The following is a 24,862-nucleotide window of genomic DNA, read 5'->3' as shown; positions in this document are numbered from 1 at the left end:
CGGGATGCAGCAGAGGGAAGGCCTTAGGGCCAGCCAGAGCCAGCCTGTCTTGACCACTGCCACTGCTGGAAAACTATGGCAAGTTTAAAGGACCGCCTGGGGGGGGGAGAGATGAAATGATTCTGGCATCTATGGGGGAAGGATAAAGGGAGAGAGAGAGAGAGAGAGATTGGACCCATGGGGTGTTGGGAGAGCAGGAGAGAGAAAAGACTCTGGGACACTTGCAGGATTCCTGAGAGGGGATCAGGAGGAAGGGAAGAGAAAGGGAGAAATGCTGGCCCTGGGCAAGAGGACACGAGAGAAGTAAGAGAGATGGAGACATGCTGACCTTGAAAGGGGTGTGTGGGGGGGGTGAGGCTATGGTGCAGGAGAAGCTTGATTTGGGGAGGAATAGGGACACAGAAGGGCAATGTTGGACAGGGCAAGAACAGGCACGCTGACAGGGGAGATGATGAACACAGCAGGAGGACAGGGGTATGCGCACAGGGGAGATGGGAACAGAGGGAAGATGGATGACGGATATGGAGAGAGAAGAAATGCTATATGGCAAGGATACCATGGCAAAAGAGTTTAGAGAAGACAGAGGAAAGCAGAAACCAGAGAATGGGACAAAAATAATAATAAAAAAAAAATAACCAGACAACAAAGGTAGGAAAAAAGAATTTTATTTTCTATTTAATGATTAGAATATGTCAGTTCTTAGAATGTACATCTGCCATAGCTGGTGTGACATGGATCAGGCATACGAGAAAAACCTCACTCATTGACTTTCAACCTCTAGCACAGCAATGGTAAATCTTCAGCTTTGGGATGGCCCACCTTTACTGTCTCCGATTTTGGGGGAGAGGCACTACCTCTTACACTCACCCAAAAATCTATCCATAGCTTGAAACATAAAGGAATCCTGTTCGGAAGGAATGGATCCTAAGGAGCTTAGCCGAGATTGGGTGGCAGAGCCGGTGGCGGGAGGCGGGGATAGTGCTGGGCAGACTTATACGGTCTGTGCCACAGCCGGTGGTGGGAGGAGGGGCTGGTGGTTGGGAGGCGGGGATAGTGTTGGGCAGACTTACACGGTTTATCTTGTTGGGCAGACTGGATGGACCCTGCAGGTCTTTTTCTGCCGTCATCTACTATGCTACTATGTTTTTGTCTCTGAACAGTTGCTCCAAAACCAGATATTTTTGTCTGTCATAAAATGTTACTTACCGGCTTTCTGAATTTCATCCATGCGCGTGTCAGGGGTTGGGTTCCTGCAATTTTGCAGAACAGTTCAACTGATTCACCAGCTTGCACTTTTCTGTCTTCTGGAAACTGATGGATCTGAGGTGGTAGAGCTGAATGAGAAAAACCTGTTTTTAGAAAAAGTGGCACATTTCTTGTATTCCTCGACACTGGAGTCAAAGAGGACCTGCTGCTATCTCTCCATGTATTATAACATACTGGTTTTGGTACTGTTGAAGTTTAGCTGTTTGAGCTGATTCAACGGACGTGGAATGGGGAAAACAGCCTTAGCAGGTCATCTCCTTGGATGGATATTATAGACATTAGGACTATACAATCATCAATGTGCATTTGGTTCAAAAGATGCCTTAAAAAAATTTCCGTGTGCTAAATCAATTTGCAGTGTGTTAGGCTGATTACAACAAGTTAAAACGTTTTGATTAGAATGAATGCATTAAATGAACTGAAAAGCATCCAAAAACACCCGGGAACAATGCTTAAATAAAATGAAAATGTTTGCTCCGTGCACACCTCTACAATTTGGATTGTATACCTAGTATTTTAATATCTACTGTGGAAATATAACAAAGAGCTCCGCCAGCTTCCATTAAATGGTAATAATTGAAGCAACAAGCACAAGGATGATAGTAACTTTGAGGTCGATATTCAAAGTGATTTAACTGGCTAGAAATGGCGCTTGGTCGGTTACATCGTCTGTTCGGGACTAACAGCGGTACTTAACTGATTAGTGCCAATGAAAATAATCAGGTAGTTAGAACCAAACTGAAAACCAGCTATTTTGGGGGTGTTCCGAGGGCACACTCGGCATTTAGCTGGTGTGCTAATCAGGGGTGTAGCCAGACCTCGGCGGGAGGGGGGTCCAGAGCCCAAGGTGGGGTGGGCACATTTTAGCCCGCCTCCCCCAGCCGCCGACCTTCCCCCCACCACTTCCGACCTCCCCCCACCGCCGCTGTTGCCACAAGGTACCTTTGCTGGTGGGGGTCCCCAACCCCTGCCAGCCGAAGTCTTCTTCAGTGCCGGTCTTCGGCACGTTCGCTGATCTGTGCTGTGCTGCTGTCTTCTTGAGTCCTGACGTCCTGCACGCTCAGTTTCACTTAAAGGAACATGCAGGCGTGCCACGTTTGCTGATCTGTGTTTTCTTCCTCCTGACTTCAGGAGCATGCTCAGTTTCACTTAAAGGAACGTGCGACGTCAGGACTCAAGGAGACAGCAACACAGATCAGCGAACATGCCTATATTGTTGGGCATGCATAGGGATGGAGTTTGAGCAGAGTACACAAGTACATGCATAAATTGTAAAATACTATAATTCATGCATGCACTTTGAAAATATCAGTGCCTACTTGTCTTGAAGGGGGGTCATACAGCCAGTGGCGTTCCTAGCCTGCATGACACCCGGGGCGGATCGCCGATGTGCCCCCCCCCACGAAATGACACCTCCCCCCCCCCGGCGAAATGACACCCCCCCCCCCGGGTGCACGCCGCTGGAGGGGGGGTGCTGCGGCGCGCGCCTGTTGGCTGAGTCCAAGTTCGCTAACTTTGCTAACTTCGTTCGTTCGTTCGCTGCAGCTCCCTTTGCCCCGGAAAATGAAGTAACCTGTTCCGGGGCAGAGGGAGCTGCAGCGAACAACGAACGAAGTTAGCAAAGTTAGCGAACTCGGACTCAGCCAATAGGCGCGCGCCGTGGCACCCCCCAGTGCCGTGCACCCGGGGCGGACCGCCCCCACCCCCCCTCCTTGGTACGCCACTGCATCCAGCAAAATACAGCATAGGCAATTTCAGTTCACAGAGGAGTTATGCTGCAGACTAATTCAACAGATCTGATGGAGAGAGAAAGAGGGGGGCAACTAACCCAGCATGCACAGAGGACAAAGCAAGCCAATCCAATAGAAAGAGTCCCATAAGAAACAGGGAACCGGACATGTGCTCTAAAACAGCCTATTAGAGGGAACAACTGGATTGCAGGGATTTGTAGTTCAAGGGCATGACTCAATTCCCTGCTTCTATACAAATGGGGGCAGAACAACTGAAACAGGGACGTCCTAATCTAATGTAATACAGGCATTTCTAGACTGCTTTACCTAAAAGAGCTCAAGGTGGATGGATTACAATATCAAAGGGGAGAATGGAACAAAAATCCATTGAAATACAAAATGCAAACATAAAAGCATCACTTAAATATCAAAATATCAAACTAAGGCAGCATTCAAATATTGAGAAAGCAGAATTGTTTTGAGCACCTTTCTAATATCCTTAGGCAATTTATTCCAGAGTTTGGGACCTTTACCAATTCATCTATTAATAGAACTTTCCCTTTCATAGCTATATTGTAAATATCTTCAGTCCAATCTCTGTTCACTTCTGTTTGTGAAGGAAGTTTGTATACACACCAATGTAAATAGTTGATCTATTCCTTCTTTCCAAATTAACCCACAGTGCCTCCTCCTCACCCTGCAAGTCCTGTAATTTTGTCACTTTAATATTAGCTTTATCATATAACATCACTCCTCCTCCATTTCCTGCTACCATGTCCTTCCTGAATAGAGTATAGCCAGGTATAACTATATCCCAGTCATGGTTTTCCATGACCCATATTTCCATGACAACCACTAAATCCAATTCAGCCTCTTCCAGAGCCAGAACTTTATTTCCCATACTAAGGACATTATCATACACAGCTTTCCAGATGGTGTCCTTTTTTCCCATTTCTATAGAGATATTTAATATTTTATTTATATCAAAACATAGAAAAATATATGCAGATATAGACCATATGGCCTATCTAGTCTGCCCATCCATGCCATCTACTCTCCCTATCACTCCCTTAGAGATCCTATATACTTGTCTCAAGCTCTCTTGAATTTAGATACTGTTTTCATCTCCACCAACTTCCACCAGGAATTCAACACCCTTTCCGTGAAGAAGTGTTTCCTCAGGTTACTTCTGAGTCTATCACCTTTCACCTTCATCCTATGCCCCTTCATTCCTACTACTACTACTTATCATTTCTATAGCACTACTAGACATACGCAGCGCTGTACACTTGAACATGAAGAGACAGTCCCTGCTCGACAGAGCTTACAATCTAATTAGGACAGAGGACAAACAAGAGATAAGAGAATATTAAAGTGAGGATGATAAAATAAGGGTTCTGAACAAGTGAATAAGGGTTAGGAGTTAAAAGCAGCATCAAAAAGGTGGGCTTTTAGCTTAGATTTGAAGACGGTCAGAGATGGAGCTTGACGTACCAGCTCAGGAAGTCTATTCCAGGCATATGGTGCAGCAAGATAAAAGAAACGGAGTCTGGAGTTAGCGGTGGAGGAGAAGGGTGCAGATAAGAGAGATTTACCCAGTGAACGGAGTTCCCTGGGAGGAATGTAGGGAGAGATGAGAGTGGAGAGGTACTGAGGAGCTGCAGAGTGCTGGCTTCCTTTCAATTGAAAGAGACTTGCCTCCTGTGCATTTATGCCACATAGGTATTTAAATGTCTCTATCATATCTCCCCTCTCCAGTCTTTCTTCCAAAGAACACAGATACACTTTATGACGAAGACCACTGACCATTTTAGTAGCCACCCTCTGGACCGACTCCATCCTGTTTTGTATCTTGTTGAGGGCTTTTACTTTTATTTATTGCTTTTGTATCCCACATTTTCCCACCTATTTGCAGGCTCAATGTGGCTTACATTGTTCTGTCATGGCGATCGCCATTCCGGAGTGAGAGATCCAAGTGGTATTACATTAAAGATCATGATTGACATAGCAGATTAAGCAGTCAAGTATAAAGAGTTCATGTTAGGAATAAGAGATAGTGTGGTATTTCGTTGAAAGTTCATTCATGGTAGAGTAGGCTTTGGTAGTTGAGTTTAGAGAGTTGGGTCTTATTCAGTTCAGGCTTGAGTTTCGTTGTCCAGAATTAGGATGGATCGTTGTGGTATGCCTTGTTGAACAGGTACTCACCTGGAGGCTTTGTTCAGCCATCTTCAGTGATCCTAGATTAAAGCCCTCTACAGTAGGTTAGCCAGCCTGCTGCAAAAGTCAATTTGTTCCTTCTTTGATAGGTAGGCACCATCTCTGCTCAGTAGCCCTTGGAAAATCAATAATCCTATGGTTCAGGAAGCTGAAATGCTCTCCGACACAATCCATGCAATCATGCACTCATCTGCAGGATGCAAGCCTTTTTGCTTTGACAAGAACATCTCTGGCACACTTATCTGCTTCACCCTCTCTCCCAGAGACATGAAGTCACTTTTGATATGTTTGCTGGGATACCTAGCCGTATCATTTGTGTCAACATGAATGAGCAGCACACCTGATGAGTCTTGGCAAAGTCTCCATAACATCTTGGATCTTGGTACCAGACAGACAGCACACCTCCAGGGACATCATGTCTAGTCGGAAGATGGACACCTCAGTATCCCCTAAAACGGAATTACCAACCACCACTACCGTTTGATTCCTAATGGTCACTGCACTGGCAAATTTGGGGGGGGGTGGGGGCTTGCACTCTGGATTCTCCTGTTCCTGGGATGTTCTCACCACTTCCTACTACTTCTTTAGTTCCAGGGAAGGTGGAGTTGGGGGGTATTGATTCTATGCTTGGAATTCACTCGCCAGCTTGGCTTTAGCTATCAGACACTGCTTCTCTGAAATTCTATTCTTCACTACATAAAAAGTAAATTGGACACTCTACTTTAACACCAATTTAAAGACCTGGGTTGTATACACAAGCATTAGAGCATAGTACCAGCTCTTCCTCCTATTAATTCCTTCTACCCCTCTCCTCAAGACCCCTCACTGGCTCCCTATCCGTTTTCGCATCCTGTTCAAACTTCTTCTACTAACCTATAAATGTACTCACTCTGCTGCTCCCCAGTATCTCTCCACACTCGTCCTTCCCTACACCCCTTCCATGGATAAATCCTTCTTATCTGTTCCCTTCTCCACTACTGCCAACTCCAGACTTCGCGCCTTCTGTCTCGCTGCACCCTACGCCTGGAATAAACTTCCTGAGCCCCTACGTCTTGCCCCATCCTTGGCCACCTTTAAATCTAGACTGAAAGCCCACCTCTTTAACATTGCTTTTGACTCGTAACCACTCGCCTCCATCTACCCTCCTCTCTTCCTTCCTGTTCACATTAATTGATTTGATTTGCTTACTTTATTTATTTTTTGTCTATTAGATTGTAAGCTCTTTGAGCAGGGACTGTCTTTCTTCTATGTTTGTGCAGCGCTGCGTACGCCTTGTAGCGCTATAGAAATGCTAAATAGTAGTAGTAGTAGTATTAATCACGTGCCAGCTAATGCCATTATAGTCTGATGTCTATCTATGTAGTTGATGTTAATTCTACTCTATACTGTATCAAATTCAGTTATGTGTAGAGTATTTTTATTTTTTAAACTCCTTTGTAAACTGCATTGCTGCTGCCAAGAAAAGTAGTTTTATCAATTTAAATCGCGTAGATTTTCAATATATTTGCGGTATATCAAATAAACTGAACCTGAACCAAAAAAAGTGCAATGCGACGTTCAGTTCATCGCTATATACTCTAACCAGTACTTTCCACTATCAATTACTCGTAAAACAGTCTGTCCAAGCAGAATGTGCAAATTGTGCAGCATACTCTAAGACGCTTATATTCAGACCGCGGGATTTAGCCCAGCTAACTCCCGCGGTCAGAGGTTATGCCGGATATTCAATGCCGGGCTGTTTCCAGTGACTGGTATTGAATAATTGTTTCCTTGGCCAAGTCGCTATTCAGCACTGGACAGTTAGTTCATAGCGGCCAGAGATAGACCTGTTATTGACATGGCCAGATTTGGCCACCAAACTTAACCGGAGATGCGCTGAAAATCAGTGAATATGCCAATTATATTGCATGAGATGATTGACTATCTGCTAACTGGGAATATTCAGCGGGAGGCAGCCAGCTATCTCCCACTGAATACTGGTGGATAGTCGGTTAAGCACCAACCAACCGGCCAGGTGCCATTCCTGGCCAATTAAATGGTTTTGAATATCAGACAGTAAATGTTCACAGCTCTTGGGCAATACTGAATCTATGCACCTGTCAAACACCCTGTGATGAGGTTGACAATTTTGATTAGAATTGAATGAAAATTGGAGCTACACATCCCTGTGCCTACACAGAAACCACTCATGTCTCTCATTTAGGGTATAGTAAGTATGGAAGTATCACTTACATCTTGCTTGTCGACCTGTATTTCTACGTATCCTGTCTCTGCTCTTTTTATCTTGCGATACTGTGTACCTGGAACAACTTTCTTGAATTGGTATGTCTTGCTTCCTCTCTGATCACATTCAAACCCCACTTAAAGACTCAATTCAGAGATTATATTCAACCCCGTCCCCCAACTCTTTCCAAGTCTAGACGTGTTTTAACTGTAACGATTAAGTGATTACTAGAAATTGTATTTTTGTGCATCACATCTAGGTTGTAAGAGCCTTGGAGAAAGATTGTCTCAGTTTTATGTATTTGCACAGTGCTGTATGTATCTACAAACGCTATAGACATGATAAGCTGTAGTAATACAGGTAGTAGAGGAATGATAGAACAGATAAAAAAGAGAGTTGTTATACCTATTAAGGGATAAATCATGAACATTGTTGCTTAGCTCACTGGACTACTACCCTTCACAGGATAGAATCTATACTTTATGAAGCAATTATCCAACTTGCAGAAGAGTCTGTTTCCTGCCGTGAGGTAAAACTAGAAAAAACAAAATGGTGTTGCTGTGATATTCCAATATAGAGTGCCTTACATTTGGATCTGTCTTTGGAATTATATTGGCCCCGTGATGAAATGACCAGAAACACATTGCAGACCTTAGACATCTGTACTGGACCAAGAGAAAACTAGACTGGTGCCAACATATGTAGGGTTACCATATGTATGGATTTACCCGGACATGTCCTCTTTTTGAGGACATGTCCGGGCGTCCGGACGGGTTTTGCCAGTCTGCCCATTTGTCCGTATTTCTGGACAAACGGGCGGGCGGCCTATCCTAGCCTCCCAGCCCCTTCCCTTACTTACTATCTACTGCCCTGGTGGTCTAGTGACCTCTTCGGGGCAGGAAAGAGCCCCCTCTTTCCTGCCCTGAGCGCTGCCCTTGCCCTGCATTCTGTTGCTGTGACGGTCTCGGGATTCAAAATGACCGCCGAGAGTTGAAGCGGTTTCGCAAGACTTCAACTCTCGGCGGCCATTTTGAATCCCGAGACCGTCACAGCAACAAGATGCAGGGCAAGGACAGAGCTCCGGGCAGAAAAGAGGGGGCTCTTTCCTGCCCCGAAGAGTTCACTAGACCACCAGGGCAGTAGATAGTAAGTAAGGGGAGGGGAGGTGATGGGGGGCAGGGGAGGGGAATATGCGAAAGGGGCGGGGTGTGGGTGGGGCAAGGGCAGGGCGGGACATGTGTCCTCTTTTTCAGAGGACAAAATATGGTAACCCTAAACATATGACCTATCCAAAGATGATGATGTGCATATAGGTCTACACTATCCCCTTTTATGCTGGTCCAGTAAAAGAAAGGTAAATAGCTGAAACAACAAAAATAATAGAATTCATTACTCTGAAGGTTTGAGTTTTATATACTTACCGACACCATTGGAAAAGAAAAATTTCAAAAAAAACAAAAAAAGAGGCAGCAAAGAGTTTCACATTGCAGCTAATTACCTGCCTTTGGTGGTGTCTTGGAGGCTGGTTTTTTCTTCACTGTTGCTTCATCTAAAAGACATTAAAAAGTTAATTACTTTAATGCTGCTTTTACGAGCAAATCCATGCAGATATAGCATCTTTGCAAGAAAAACGCAACACAGACCTCCTGTTACATTCCACATGGATATATTTTACTCGCAAAAATACATAAAAGCAGTGGCCCTCCTAGCCCCCCAAAATGACAGACTAGAATAATTTGGCATCCAAAAATGATTTAATTGTCTTTAACTTCAGAACCTGAATATCAAGTTGCCAGTCAATATTCAACTTTTAAAAGCGCTGACCGTCGCCCGCAAAATTAGACCTGGATAGTCAATGCTGAGCCATGTCTAGGCACCAGCATTGAATATTTGAGTTTGACTGAACATATGCTGGATGCCAGGACTTCTGTGGGTCCTTGGCTGATATTCAGCTGGGACCCATATAAGACATTTATGCAGGTCTCAGCTGATATCCACATAAGCTTACAACACCTCCCAAAGAATGATAGGCCCATGAGACTGCTGCTAGAGGTTACAGCGGTCATTTTGAGACTGTAGCCAACATGGCAGAAGTGACTGAGGATTGGTCCTGCCCTGAAGAACTTGCTGGACCACCATAAGAATCCTACAAGGATTAGGGGTGAGGAGAGCTTCAGGAGGGGGCCTATTGCTTTTTAGGGGTGGGTAGGGATGTGGCTTATTGCTTTTTTCGGGGGGGAGGGGAGGGTCATGAAGGAAGAGACCTATTGCTCTTTGGGAGGGGGTAAAGAGGTAGGGAGGGAGTCTACTGCTCTTGGGGAGGAGGGGTGTGGAAACACAAAAACAGAGGGCAGTGGTATGAAGAGAGTGATAGGACAAGTTCGTAAGGTGATGAAGTGTAGGAACCTTTTGAGAAGGTTCTTCTACAGGTATAAGGTGATCTCTACTGCTTGAGTCAGTGCCAAGGCTTTCTTTGTTTGTGTGGTTTGATTTGGCTGGATATTCAGTGGCACTTTGAGCCAGATCAATGCTACAAAAAAAAAAAACCCAGATAAAAATACTCAGTTACCTTATCTCCTCAGCAGGCTATTCAGAACTGACCTCTAACCTAATAAGAAAACTGGGATTCTTTGCTTTATACAAAAAATGGCATGTATTGTGTTCCCTGAACTCCTTCCTTCCCCTTTCCCCTTCCCTTTGCAGATTGGAGCACAGGTTGATGAAAGTGAAATCCGAAGACCTGACATGAAGGGAAATATTCATCAACAAGGAATATTACATGAAAATCAGATTAAAAAAAGGTGAAAGAGCTAATTCTGCAGACTGACACAGGAAAGGAAGGAGCTGATTCTGCTCCTTGTTCTCCTCTTTCTTATTAAATGAAATGAAATTTTGCCTTATTGCCAGAAATTAGCTCCTGTTTTGCCCTCAGCAATTTGTCCACTGAAGATACCAGGGAGATTTTTACTGGTGTATTTGGAGCAAGAATCTGATAAATCTACCCCAATCATGTTTACTGTTTAATATAATTTATTCTGAGTGCTTTCAAATGTACAGGGTCATACAGAGACATACTCCAGCACCCTCATTTCAGCTCTCATCATGTTGAAGGCAAGATGTCCGATAATAACTTATTCCATTATTTTGATATGGACATAAGTCAGGGTGGCCAACAGTCTCAAAATCATAAGGAGCAGTCCTGACTGCTTAACATCTTTTTAATACTGAGCAATTCCTAGAATTTTTATCAACAGAAGCTAAAAATGCCAGGACCAACTTGCACGCTCCCTCAGCAATGTGGTCACCACACCCAGGTTAATCCGAGGAGCTAAATCAGCATGGAGATGCAATCCAACTTTTCTCGGGAAAATGAGAACTACAAATCCAAACATGAAATGGGCACAAGCCAGGATTCCATTAGGATCTTTGAGATGATCTAAGTGAGGAGGCAACCCTCAATCTCAAACCAGGTGGTCATGCCAACACATGCTTTAACTGTAACAAATATATTTGAGACAACAATTTACTTTTGAAGGTACTACATGTGGAAGTCTTAGCCTGAGCACTGTACAGCTCTTTAAGAGTCTGTGAGATGGTACTTTTTCACAAATATGGCAAGCAATATTAACTGCGATAAAGGTTAGAAAGCTGTGCTAAATTTGATTCAGCATAATCTCTCTCTCTTTTTCTTTTTGCTGGCCAGATGTTGCATTTCTTTCCACATGCATGACTACTGAAAGGAAGCTTTACCACCACCTACAAGTGAAGGTTACAACAGCAGGATTCCTAATAGCTAATTTTTTTTGTGACCCAATATACCAACAATGGGGTATTCACCATTACTAGCAAGGAATATCCAAATAGCAAAAAGTAGTGGAACTAGGAAAAGTATTCCAAACAAACTAAGAACCAAGGAAAAATGTTTATTTTAAACTTAAATGAGAAGAATACCAGTTTCATACATAAGGACTTTATTGTAGGTTATTAGGCCTCTTATGAGCCATCCCATTTCAGATCTCAACCATAACCATGACTCTGGGCAAGTCACTTAACCCTCCATTGCCCCATGTAAGCCGCATTGAGCCTGCCATGAGTGGGAAAGCGTGGGGTACAAATGTAACAAAAATAAAATAGATACTATTGGAGATTCTACATGAAATGTTGCTATTCCACTAGCAGAAAACGAGTTCACAATATCAATGTCTCTGGTAACATTCAACTGCTAATAAACACAAACCAGGACTCAAAAGCCACCTACTGCGAGTAAGTGTAATAATAAACAGTTATTTCACCCGTATGTGATCAATAATTTTTATGTGTAGAGTACCCTCAGATATAAACCACCGTGACTGCAGTCAATAATGCTGCTACAACGTGGCATAGCACTTCTTTCATTGGGTAACTCTTACTATATTTTTTTGGGTAAAGAGCAACCTCTGCTCATATTTTTTTGCATCCCAATCACCACAGTGCTATAAAATCACTTATACATTTGTTTAAAAGATTACATATACTAGGTGAAAAAAACTGTACACTTATCTCGTAAGTTCTTGCCTCTCTGGCAGAACTGTGTTGCCTTGCTGAAACAATTAGCAATTGCCTTCCCCTGGATCCGCCCGACTCCGCGGGGTTTCAAAACAATTTCCTCAGGGACAAAGGGTTAAGGCTACATAAATCGCTTCTTCTTCTTTATTCTGTCTCAAGCAATCCACAAAACAAGGCAAAACCTGCTTTTACCTCGTGGCTTATAAAGCATCTGCGTCCATGTGATCTCCGATTTCACATGGACGCAGATGCTTTATAAGCCACGAGGTAAAAGCAGGTTTTGCCTTGTTTTGTGGATTGCTTGAGACAGAATAAAGAAGAAGAAGCGATTTATGTAGCCTTAACCCTTTGTCCCTGAGGAAATTGTTTTGAAACCCCGCGGAGTCGGGCGGATCCAGGGGAAGGCAATTGCTAATTGTTTCAGCAAGGCAACACAGTTCTGCCAGAGAGGCAAGAACTTACGAGATAAGTGTACAGTTTTTTTCACCTAGTATATGTAATCTTTTAAACAAATGTATAAGTGATTTTATAGCACTGTGGTGATTGGGATGCAAAAAAATATGAGCAGAGGTTGCTCTTTACCCAAAAAAATATAGTAAGAGTTACCCAATGAAAGAAGTGCTATGCCACGTTGTAGCAGCATTATTGACTGCAGTCACGGTGGTTTATATCTGAGGGTACTCTACACATAAAAATTATTGATCACATACGGGTGAAATAACTGTTTATTATTACACTTACTCGCAGTAGGTGGCTATTCCACTAGCAACATTCCATGTAGAAGCCTGCGCGGCTACACTGGTGATCTGCAAGGGCTGACTTCTACATGGAATGTGGAGGAGTGGCCTAGTGGTTAGGGTGGTGGACTCTGGTCCTGGGGAACTGAGTTTGATTCCCACTTCAGGCACAGGCAGCTCCTTGTGACTCTGGGCAAGTCGCTTAACCCTCCATTGCCCCATGTAAGCCGCATTGAGCCTGCCAATGAGTGGGAAAGCGCGGGGTACAAATGTAACAAAAATAAAATAAAAAAATAAGTCCACAATCATCAATCATCTAGCCTTCTCATATAATACAACTAAACTGAAAATTTTTATTAGAAAATTTTAACTAGGAAGAACAGGCAATCAAAACAAAGCACTTAGCCTTGGTTGTTAGATAGTTTGTTTGGAACACTTTTCCTAGTTCCACTACTTTTTCTGCCATTTGGTTAATATAACTAATAGATTTGGCTACAAATAAAAGAAGCAATGATTTGGGGACAATGCAATTGATAGTGATCTTTGCCAGCTTTTCTACTTTTTCCAGCAGTCTTGGTAGGAAAATACTGATCCCTACTATTGGGGCAAAGACCATCTACTATAATAAAACACACCCTCAACGTTCTGAGGACACTGATGTCACTGCAGGCACTCAGACACCAGTTCGTAAGTTCATGGTGGTGAAGCCACAACACTCGCCATGTCTTCATGCCCCGCCCTCCCGTCACACGTGATGACGTCGAAGGGCGGAACACGTAAGCAACAAGGCAAATGAACGCACGGGGAGTAGTAGGAAAACACGCGGAGTGTGTTTCCCTACTCCTCCCCTTCCAACAAATCGCAGCCGCTGAGGACGTGCCCATCACCCCGCCCCTTTCGCCCCAATGCCCCACCCCTTTAAAGGTACCGCCCCACCTCCGGTCGCCCCCTCTTCCCTCATCACCTTCTCTCCCCCCTGTCACCTCCCCTCCCCTTACGCCACTATCCCTGGTGGTCTAGCGGTACCTGTTCGCTCGGGCAGGAACGAAACAGCCCCCGCTTTCTTGCCCGGAGCGCTGCTGCTAGCTGCCCGGCTGCATCGTGTGTGAGTCCGGCTCTCGGCGTTTCAAAATGGCCGCCGAGAGTTGAAGCTGCCTCGCGAGACTTCAACTCTCGGCGGCCATTTTGAAACGCCGAGAGCCGGACTCCCACACGATGCAGCAGGGCAGCTAGCAGCACCGCTACGGGCAGGAAAGAGGGCGCTCTTTCTTTCCTGCCCCGACCGAACAGGTACCTCTAGACCACCAGGGAGACTAGCGTAAGGGGAGGGGAAGGGAGTCCTGTGTCCGCTAGCGCCCGTTTCATCATAGGCAGAAACGGGCCTTTTTCACTAGTCAATAATAAAATTCCTAATTGGTCATTACTGGACATAGAAAAATACTAGGATGGAAATTGATCATAGAGGTGTCACTCCCAAGAGTCTACTCTGTGAACCGTGTGGAGAGAGACAAAAGATCTTCAAGCACCAACAAATGTAGTCTGAGACCAAGAAAATGTGGCAGAAGGATACAGAAATATTTCCCATCATTTTGGGTGCCAAAGACCTCATTAAGAAGAATTTCCAAGCACACCTGGATAAATCACCTAGACATGTAACATCATACGAACTCCAGAAGGAAGCTCTCCTTGGCATTATACAAGTACTATGGCAATACATTTGAGAGACCGAGCTCATACTCAGCATAGGAGTTGAGGTTCATTACTGTCATGGTATGTGCAAAACTAACTCATCTGGAGACACTGCCCCTGAAGGAAACATTTTTCTCCTTTAAGACCCAAGGTCAATCAACAGGTGCCCTAGATATCTTTGTTCATAAAACACACTGGAACCAGCTTATATTATAGAGCCAAAACACTAAAGTTCAATGAACACACAAAGACCATTCAACATGCGTTTGGAATAGTATATCATACACTGGCTCAAGTCTGGATGCTAAATTGTCTTAGAACACATTTAAAATTAACATGTAAGTGCATGTACAGGAAGCAATGTCAGATAGAAATTTCACGTCTGAGCCCTAAACTTTTAACACTTACTTGGACTGGGTGTTACATGTGAGTATGCCAACAGGACTGGTATGAAGATATTTAATATTTCGTTGAGATCATACCCTCATATTTGCAACCCCCCCTGAAGGCAGTCCAACATCCCCTGTAAGGCTGTGTTTCGATTCATAACGACAGCAAGATCACATCATAAGGCTAGCCCCATTCCTTGTCAGGACTGTAAGCCATGACACACCCATGAGCCCTCCTGGGACAGATAGATATCCAGTGTACCTGAATGTAACTCACCTTATTTGAAAGGTATTAATCCGCAAACGAACCTTTTCTGGAGATGGGAAGGCGGTAGAACTAGAGGACATGAAATGAGTTTGAAGGGGGGCAGACTCAAGAAAAATGTCAGGAAGTATTTCTTCATGGAGAGAGTGGTAGATACTTGGAATGCCCTCCCGCGGGTGGTGGTAGAGATGAAAACGGTAACGGAATTCAAACATGTGTGGGATAAACATAAAGGAATCCTGTTCAGAAGGAATGGATCCTCAGAAGCTTAGCCGAGATTGGGAGGCGGGGCTGGTGGTTGGGAGGCGGGGCTAGTGCTGGGCAGACTTCTACGGTCTGTGACCTGAAAATGGCAGACACAAATCAAGGTCAGGTATACACAATAAGTAGCACGTATGAGTTTATCTTGTTGGGCAGACTGGATGGACCGTGCAGGTCTTTTTCTGCCATCATCTACTATGTTACTATGTTATATTCTCCCTGCAAGATCTCTTGGCCCATAGAGGACCCCCCCACACACACAAAGTTCTGCAATGAGGGACCTTCAAAGCAGATCCTCCTCTACAATGTTCCTTCCAAGAATGCTGCCCAGCAAGACTCCCCTACTGTGAGGGCATAGTGATTTCCATGGGGACGCATTTCTTGTCATGGTTGGGTCACCCAAGGGCAAGGGTGTCTAATTGGGTTTTCAGGATTTCCCCAATGAATATGCACGATAACTATTTGCATTCACTGTCTTCACCATATGCAAATAGATCTCATGCATATTTATCGGGAAAATCCTGAAAACTCGACTGGGTGAGGGCTGAGGATGGATATCCCTGCACTACACTTTTTGAATCAGTGTGCACCCTGGTTCTGGATGATCACTATAACAGCAGTGCTTTAGCAAGCATACCAAACCTCTCAATGCTTTAGCCATTAATAGCTGTTTTAGAATGCATTTTAATGCATAGGCTATTATGTCCTGAAGTACCGCAATATTCCTTGAAATAATATAACTATATTACTTACGCATTTGTGTAATGCGTTTGAGCACACTACTCGTGTTTCTTACCCAAATCAGCAACAGCTTTCTCAGTATCCTGACATGTTTTTTTTATATTATGTTTTATCGCATATTTTAGGAACCAGACAGAACGTGTTTTGTTGACAGCCCCTCCTCTTAAATTCTCACTTATACTATTCTGGTCCCCACTGCAACCCCTCCCCCACCAAATAAACTATTTAGCGAATGTCATTCTACCCTATACAACTATACGAACACTTCGATCATTAAATGATAAGTTAATAATTCCATCACCAAAAAAGGCTAGATGGGAATCTACTAGACATTCAGCTTTTTTCTATGTAGCTCCTGCTCTCTGGAATTGCCTCCCCAAAATTATCAGATTAGAAGAGTCGTATGTTAAGTTTCGTAAACTTTTAAAAACATACCTGTTCCAAAATACGTTTTAGTAATCTGGGATGAAAAAGGGAAACAGGGGCAGAATGTATATGTAGATAAAACCATATGTTTGTTCATATAAATCTGTTATGAATGGATTGTTTTATTGTTTTTTTTTAATTCTCAGAATGGATGCTTTTGGTTTGCCGTGCTTTCCTATTAAAGAAATGGAGTTCCTGTAGGTTATTTTAAAGTTTTGTGTATTTTTAAAGAATGTAAACCGTTCTGGTTTGTGTATGCAATTAAGTAACGGTATAGAAAATAAATAAACGATAAACGATATATATTTCTGTATTTGATTACCTTTTAAGAACCATTCTTCTCACTAAGCAGCTCTCATCATTAGACCATTTAATATAATATGTAAGTGAAGATTAATTGACTTTTTTTTTTACGTTAGGCTGTTCCCATAAAAATTGCATTTTCCAAGAAAAAGAAATGCCATTATGAAAACATTCAGCTTTGTCACATTTTATAATCTTTCTAATTCGTCCAAAAATACTTATTATTTTAAATGCATACATAAAGACATTTACATTAAATGGCTAAAGATGAGAGCTTGTTTAGTAAAAGGAAGAACACTTGGATGGAATCCCATCATAAATCATCTGGAATAAAGGGTAAGTATGTAAACAGTGTGCATTTTGTATTTACATAACTTTATGGAGAAGTTTGCCTGGTAGGGTGTTTGTTATAGCTGGAGGAAATGTATTGAAATAGACAGATTTCTAATGGTGATAATACTGGAACATTTTCCTGGGATGCTCATTGGTGTAAGATCATGGAAGTAGAGGAGGAAGGGATGGACGGATGTACTACAACTACTTAACATTTCTAAAGCGCTACTAGGGTTACGCAGCGCTGTACAATTTAACATAAAATGACAGTCCCTGCTCAAAGAGCTTACAATCTAAAGGACAAGTGAACAGTCAGTTCGATAGGGGCAGTCAAACTGGGGCAGTCTGGATTTCCTGAAAGGTAAGAGTTAGGTGCCGAAAGCAGCATTGAAGAGGTGGGCTTTAAGCAAAGACTTAAAGATGGGCAGGGAGGGGGCTTGGCGTAAGTGTATCACACTGCGGTTTCCCTTTTTTGGAATTTTACTAAAAATAGCAATATAATTTTATTTTTGTTACATTTGTACCCCGCGCTTTCCCACTCATATCAGGCTCAATACGGCTTACATGGGGCAATGGAGGGTTAAGTGACAAGTCACAAGGAGCTGCCTGTGCCTGAAGTGGGAATCAAACCCAGTTCCCCAGGATCAAAGTCCACCACCCTAATCACTAGGCCACCCCTCCACTGTTGCTACGATTTGAGATTCTATATGGAATGTTGCTATTCTACTAGCAACATTCCATGTAGAACTCGGCCCTTGCAGATCACCAATGTGGCCGCGCAAGCTTCTGCTTCTACATGCAGGATGTCAGACTCACAGAAACAGAAGCCTGCGCAGCCTTCTACATGGAATGTTGCTAGTGGAATAGCAACATTCCATATAGAATCTCAAATAGTATCTATTTTATTTTTGTTACATTTGTACCCTGCGCTTTCCCACTCATGGCAGGCTCAATGCGGCTTACATGGGGCAATGGAGGGTTAAGTGACTTGCCCAGAGTCACAAGGAGCTGCCTGTGCCTGAAGTGGGAATCGAACTCAGATCCTCAGTTTGCCAGGACCAAAGTCCACCACCCTAACCACTAAGCCACTCCTCCAGCTCCACATACATACATACACATACATGATACACATACATACACAACACACACATACATGATATTTTATATAGTTAACTCTCACCAATTGTTAAGAAATATCCACAGTAAAGTCCAATACAATGTATCCTGTGACTCCAGCCTTGAGTGAAACTTGCACTTCGTGCAGGGTTGACCCAAGGAGAGGTGCTGAACTCAGTGAATCAGCCAGATTAGGGTCCCCCTCCCCCTAAGTGGCTATCTGTACCTTCTGCTGCTATAACCGCTGCCCCAAGTCTAGGGGTTACTCCTCTACAGGTCACCTAAAGTTAGGCGCCCAGATGATGTGCACCAAGTGGCATCTATATTGGCAATTATGCATGTAATTGCGTTATACAATACTAGCATAAGTCCAAAGTTACACGCCTAACTTTAGGTGCGAGCACTTATGCTACCTCAATGCCCGGTGTAAATGCTCACGTCTACCTACTGACAGGCATGAACCCGAAAGTATTCTATAACCTGCGTGCTCTTGACCTGCCCATACTCCTCCCAGGTCCATACTGCCTTAGCAGCTGTGCTCTATGGATTTTATGTGCTCAATTTGTAGAATACCGACTGTGGTTAACACCAATTAGTTACTGGATGCTAATGCCATTAAAAAACATAAGAATAGCCATACTAGGCCAGACAAATGGTCCATCTAGCCCAGTATCCTGCTTCCAACAGTGGCCAATCCAGGTCACAAGTACCTGGCAGAAACCCAATTAATAGCAACATTCCATGTTACCAATCCCAGGGCAAACAGTTGCCTCCCTCACGTCCATCTTAATAACAGAATATGGACTTTTCCTCCAGACATGCTAACCGCTGTTACCACATCCTCTGGCAGTGAGATCCAGAGCTTAACTACGGAGTGAAAAAATATTTCCTCCTACTTCTTTTAAAAGTATTTCCATGTAATTTCACTGAGTGTCCCCTGGTTTTTGTACTTTTTGAAAGAGTGAAAAATCAATTCACTTTTACCTGTTCTACACCACTCAGGATTTTATAGACCTCAATCATATCCCCCCATAGCCATCTCTTTTCCAAGCTGAAGCACCTCAAACTCTTTAGCCTTTCCTCTATCCCCTTTATCATTTTGGTTGCTCGTCTTTGAACCGTTTTTAATTCTACATCTTTTTTGAAATATGGCAACCAAAATTGAATTCAAAAGACTGCTAAGAGCAAAAAGAGTAGAAACTATATCATGTATTATTGCTCTCAAATTAGAGATTTACCTGAGCATTTGACCTAGAGATTGTTAATTAATAATAATTAGCCTCAAACGCCCAGGGTACCTTTATGTTAGGCTACCACTGACTGGCTCTCATCATTGGCTAACCACCAGCCCGAAACCGCAGAGAAAAACTCTCATGTTCAATCTTTCAATGAGAGAAAAGTCTGCAATCTCTAAGGCAATGGAAAAACAATCAAAATCACATAATATTTAGGTCAAAAGCCCGACCAATTCTCTTAATGACCAAAGAAACTCTAAATTTGGTCTATAAGGATCAGAAGACAAAAACTATAAATGTCCCAATCTATAAAGTGGCATCCAGATTGAAAAATACATATACTTAGCTTCACCACCAAAGGATTTCCAAACTTCGTAATAATCGTATATTTTTTCTCCAATCAATCCTGGTGACCAACTTCAAATCTCACTGTTCCCCCACAGGATTCAGATTATTTCAGAAGGATGTGATGTATATTGAAATTTAATAGTCGGATGACACCTATTAAGATCCTGAATAAATTTTTCTAGCAACACCTCGTCTGCATCCGAGATCATAAAAATGTGATCTATAAAGTGCCACCAACAGGAAGCATGGCGAAACAGTGGTAACTTATATATAACATGTTCCTCCAGATTGTCCATAAAAATATTAGCCACTGCAGGAGCAAACGCAGAACTAAGGTGGATTTACCGTCTACAAACAGTTAATCCGAAAGGGTTGAATGGACCTATGGAGTGGGTTGCATTCTATTAATTTGTGTTTCAATGATTGGTTATTAAGGAAATGATGTCAGCAGAAGGAGGCGTCAACCTCAAGGCGTCCTATATAAACTATCACCATTTTGTAATGGTTGTTCGCGTGGATAAGAAGAAGAAACTGGGTCATTCTTTCTTATTTTTTTTCCTGAGGAAGCAGCGAAACAGTGGGAGTCCTATTTCTGTCGAGAAATAAGAGAGGAATGAGGAGATGTTGAACTACATGGAGGAGAGAAAGTAATATGAATCCTGTGGGGGAACAGTGAGATTTGAAGTTGGTCACCAGGATTGATTGGAGAAAAAATATATTATTACGAAGTTTGGAAACCCTTTGGTGGTGAAGCTAAGTATATGTATTTTTCAATCCGGATGCCACTTTATAGATTGGGACATTTATAGTTTTTGTCTTCTGATCCTTATAGACCAAATTTAGAGTTTCTTTGGTCATTAAGAGAATTGGTTGGGCTTTTGACCTAAATATTATGTGATTTTGATTGTTTTTCCATTGCCTTAGAGATTGCAGACTTTTCTCTCATTGAAAGATTGAACATGAGAGTTTTTCTCTGCAGTTTCGGGCTGGTGGTTAGCCAATGATGAGAGCCAGTCAGTGGTATCCTAACATAAAGGTACCCTGGGCGTATGAGGCTAATTATTATTAATTAACAATCTCTAGGTCAAATGCTCAGGTAAATCTCTAATTTGAGAGCAATAATACATGATATAGTTTCAACCAAAATTGAATGCAATACTCAAGGTGAGGTCACACCATAAAGTTATACAGAGGCATTATAAAATTCTTGGTCTTATTTTGCATCCCTTTCCTAATAATTCCTAGCATCCTGTTTACTTTTTTGGCTGCTGCCTCCGCACACTGACCAGAAGATTTCAGTGTATTGAATACGACACCTACATTTTTTTTCTTGAGTGCTGACTCAATCCACTATTTCTGGGATAAGCAGTATAGAATGTTTTGTACTTTTTGGGGATCTTGCCAAGTATTTGTGACCTGGATTGGCCACTGTTGGAAACAGGATGCTGGGCTCGATGGACCTTTGGTCTTTCCCAGTATGGCAATACTTATGTACTTCTGACTCCTAAAGTGGACCCTAACATCAGGTAACTATGGTTTGGATTATTCTTCCCAATGTGCATCACTTTGCATTTCTCCACATTAAATTTCATCTGTAAGTATCGGTAAACAGCCGTTGAATCAATTGTAGCTATTACAAAATTTGGCCGCTCACTTAATATATGGATTGGGAAAATATAGGTAAGCTAGCCCTTTATTACAGAAACTACATGGGTTAAGAATGAAGGCACGTATTAAATTTAAAATTGCATGCTTAGTTCATAAAAGTGTTTATGGGGAAACCTCATCAATGGTGGGTCAGTTAATACCACCTCTAAGTACCAGAGGACATTTGAGGAGTTCCAAAAATCTAACATTAGATATACCAATAGTAAAGAACTTGAAGCTGAGGTTAGTCTGGGAACTTTCCTTCTCTTTGCAAGGTCCTAAGATCTGGAATTCAATTCTAGCTTCTCTACGGATAATTGCAAACTATATCTCCTTTCATGAAGCTTTAAAATCACATCTATTTTAATTTATTGTATACTTCTTGATACTTCTGAAATTGTAATTCATGTCTCAATAAGATATCTTCCTGATTGTAAACTGCTTTGAAGTTACGCTTATAAGCGGTATAGAAGTGTCTGTATAGAATAGAACAGAATATCAGCTCTAACCAGCCATAACAGTGGGAATCAAGTGCACATGTCTGCATGTGAAGTGGGAAAAATGATTCTAAGATGGTTCCGGGTCACTTGGGGCAAGCTGAGTAAATCCAGGTTTTCATTAATGTTGGTTCTACTGCATTCTGGGATATCGGCATCTGTTTTCCCTAGTTTCTGTACGCAGTGGACTGAGTGCTACGGAAGGGCTAGTTCAGTCATTCCCTGAGGACTATGAGATATTTTGGTAACCCTGGGAAGGAACAGAAAAAGCAAGGCCAGAAGACATTATCTGTGAAGGCTTGAAACTCGGAAAGATATCTCCCACCACACCATACAACTGTTTGCAGGTGAAAGACTCAAATACAAAACACAGGCCATTCTTTGTCTGGATCTTCCTTGCAACAAACGAACAGACAGTAAAAGCACAGAACTGTTGGTCTCCCACAGCACAGGACAGGAAGCACTTTAACCTAAAGGTCTTCATTTCCCATCAGCACATGCTTTCAATAAACCATTCTTCCTTCAAGCTCTTGGCTCAGGCTTTCTAAGCAAACTACAGAAGAGATGTGTGTGGTTTGAAGCATTGTCTATTTCTGTAGGGTACCAGCTGTTAGGGATTCAGCTGATACTAGTAAACTCATCGTCAAGTTACATTTTAAGCTGCCAATAGAAATCAAACAAAATAAAACCTGGAAAAGAAAATAAGATGATACCTTTTTTATTGGACATAACTTAATACATTTCTTGATTAGCTTTCGAAGGTTGCCCTTCTTTGTCAGTTCGAAATAAGCAAATGTGCTAGCTGACAGTGTATATAAGTGAAAACATTCAAGCATTACTATGACAGTCTGATAGGGTGGGAGGAGGGGGGTGGGTAGGAAGTATGCATGGGGACATCAAAGCATATCATTGATATTCTAAGGATGGGTGTGGATAGGTGAGGAGTGGGGTGTTCAACAGAGACATACAGCTTTATGGTTTATAATGGGCTAGGAACCCCAGGTTCTGGTTAAGTCCTTTCTGTTGGGTGTTAAAATATTCAATCATTCTGACTTCAAAGGTCATATTTTGTAACTGTTATAGCATTTCAGTAAAAACTCTTACGCCTGCTTCTTGTTGAGAGAAATTCACATCTTAAACGATAGTAAACATGAGACTAGAAAGTTTATAACTGATTATATGAGCATCCAGTGACGGGTTCATTTTCAAAACAGACAAAAAAAGGTGGCAGATGAACATTTTTCTCTCAAAGATCTCCAAGCTGCAATTTTCGACATTCCGATTGTAGATATTTTTCTGCCCAGTTTCGTCCAAATTTCAATGGAGCATATTGGAGGAGGTGTTTAGGGCAGGACATGGGAAGCACCAAAAGGTAGACATTTTTCTGCAATAATGAAACACAGTGGCGTACTAAGTGGGGGGGGGGGGGGGGGTGCGGTGGGTGCGGTCCGCCCCGGGTGCACGCCGCTGGGGGGGTGCTGCGCGTCTGTCAGCAGCGCTCGTTCCCTGCTCCCTCTGCCCCGGAACGGGTTACTTCCTGTTCTGGGGCAGAGGGAGCAGGGAACGAGCGAAGCCGGCAGGCGCGCGACACCCCCCCAGCAGGTAAAAATGCACGGCGGGGGGGGGGGGGTGTCGTTTCGCTGGGGGTGGGAGGGGGGTCGTGATGCACCCAGGGTGGGGGGGGAGGGGGCCGCAACGGCGATCCGCCCCGGGTGTCAGCCACCCTAGGAACGCCACTGGTGAAACAAAATGAAAATGTCTAGGGCTAAAATTAAGATGTTTTTGGCTAGACCTGTTTCAATCATGAATAAGTGACCAAATGGTGTCTTATATGACCAGGCTGTATGACAGCTTCATGTATCATGACCCTTTTTGTGAAAGCAGCAGACATGTCCCAGGAGTAGCCTAGTGGTTGGTGCAGTGGACCGTAGAGAAGGGGATCCAGGCCCATATCCCAGGGGCGTAGCCACGGATGGGCCTGGGTGGGCCTGGGCCCACCCACTTTGGGCTCAGGCCCACCCAGCGACGATGCAGAGCGACGACAAAAGAATTGATCCCTCGCCGGCACGCAGGCCTTCTTTCCCCTCCCTCCCTCCCCTTCGGGCAGCGCCGCTGTCTATCGCTACAGCTGAGCAAAGCTGCAGCGCACCGGGTTCGTCTCCGTCCTGCCGCTACTTCTGCCCTCTGGCTCCGTGATCTTTGTTTGCTTATCTGCAGCGGTTCCGGATCTGTGCGCTCCCAGGGCTGTCTGTGTATGCTGCCTGCGACTGCTTCCTCTGCGCTGGGCCCCGCCTCTTCAGAAGAGTAGGCGGGATCAGCTCAGAGGAAGCAGTCGCAGGCAGCATACAGACAGGCCTGGGAGCGCGCGGATCCGGAACCGCTGCAGAAGAGCAAACAAAGATCACAACGGAGCCGGAGGGCGGAAGTAGCGGCAGGACGGAGACGGACCCGGTGCGGTGCAGCTTTGCTCAGCTGTAGGGATAGACTGCGGCGCTGCCCGAAGGGGAGGGGAAAGAACGCCTGCAGCCAGGTGTCAGACTGTCGCTGGGGAAAGGGAGGGAAAAACGTGTGTATGTGTGGTGGTGGTGTGTGGGTGGGGGGTCGGGGAGAGACAGGAGCACTGTTGGGATGAGGGAGTGAGCCAGGGTAGAGCTGGGGAGGGACGGAGAGATGCTGTAAGGGGAAAGAGAATGAGAATTGTTGGATATGGGTGGGATGGGGAGAGGGAGAGAAAGGGCATGAGAGAAAAAAACATTTTGGACATGGAAGTGGAAGGGAGAGGTGAGAGAGGAAATGTTGAACATGGCATGAGGGAAAGGAAGGATGGAGAGATGATGATGGTGGTGGTGGAGGGCAGAGAGAGATGTCAAACCAGGGGCTCAAGGCAGGGAGA

General features: G+C 43.6%; 1 protein-coding gene across 1 annotated transcript in view; it reads right to left on the bottom strand.

Annotated features, from left to right (window-relative positions):
• LOC115473940 (myosin light chain kinase, smooth muscle-like) overlaps positions 1 to 24,862 on the bottom strand; it is a 247,079-nt gene that overhangs the window by 140,781 nt on the left and 81,436 nt on the right. Inside the window, exons 5-6 of the mRNA XM_030209146.1 lie at positions 8,936 to 8,986; positions 1,207 to 1,334 (exon numbers count right to left, since the gene is read on the bottom strand). Coding sequence (XP_030065006.1) covers positions 1,207 to 1,334; positions 8,936 to 8,986 — 179 coding nt within the window. The remainder of the gene's footprint in view (positions 1 to 1,206; positions 1,335 to 8,935; positions 8,987 to 24,862) is intronic.

Source organism: Microcaecilia unicolor, chromosome 7 (genome assembly GCF_901765095.1).
Source record: "Microcaecilia unicolor chromosome 7, aMicUni1.1, whole genome shotgun sequence".
NCBI classification, from domain to species: Eukaryota; Metazoa; Chordata; class Amphibia; order Gymnophiona; family Siphonopidae; genus Microcaecilia; species Microcaecilia unicolor.
The sequence above is the reverse complement of the archived record's forward strand: the minus strand, read 5'-3'. Positions and strand labels throughout refer to the sequence as shown.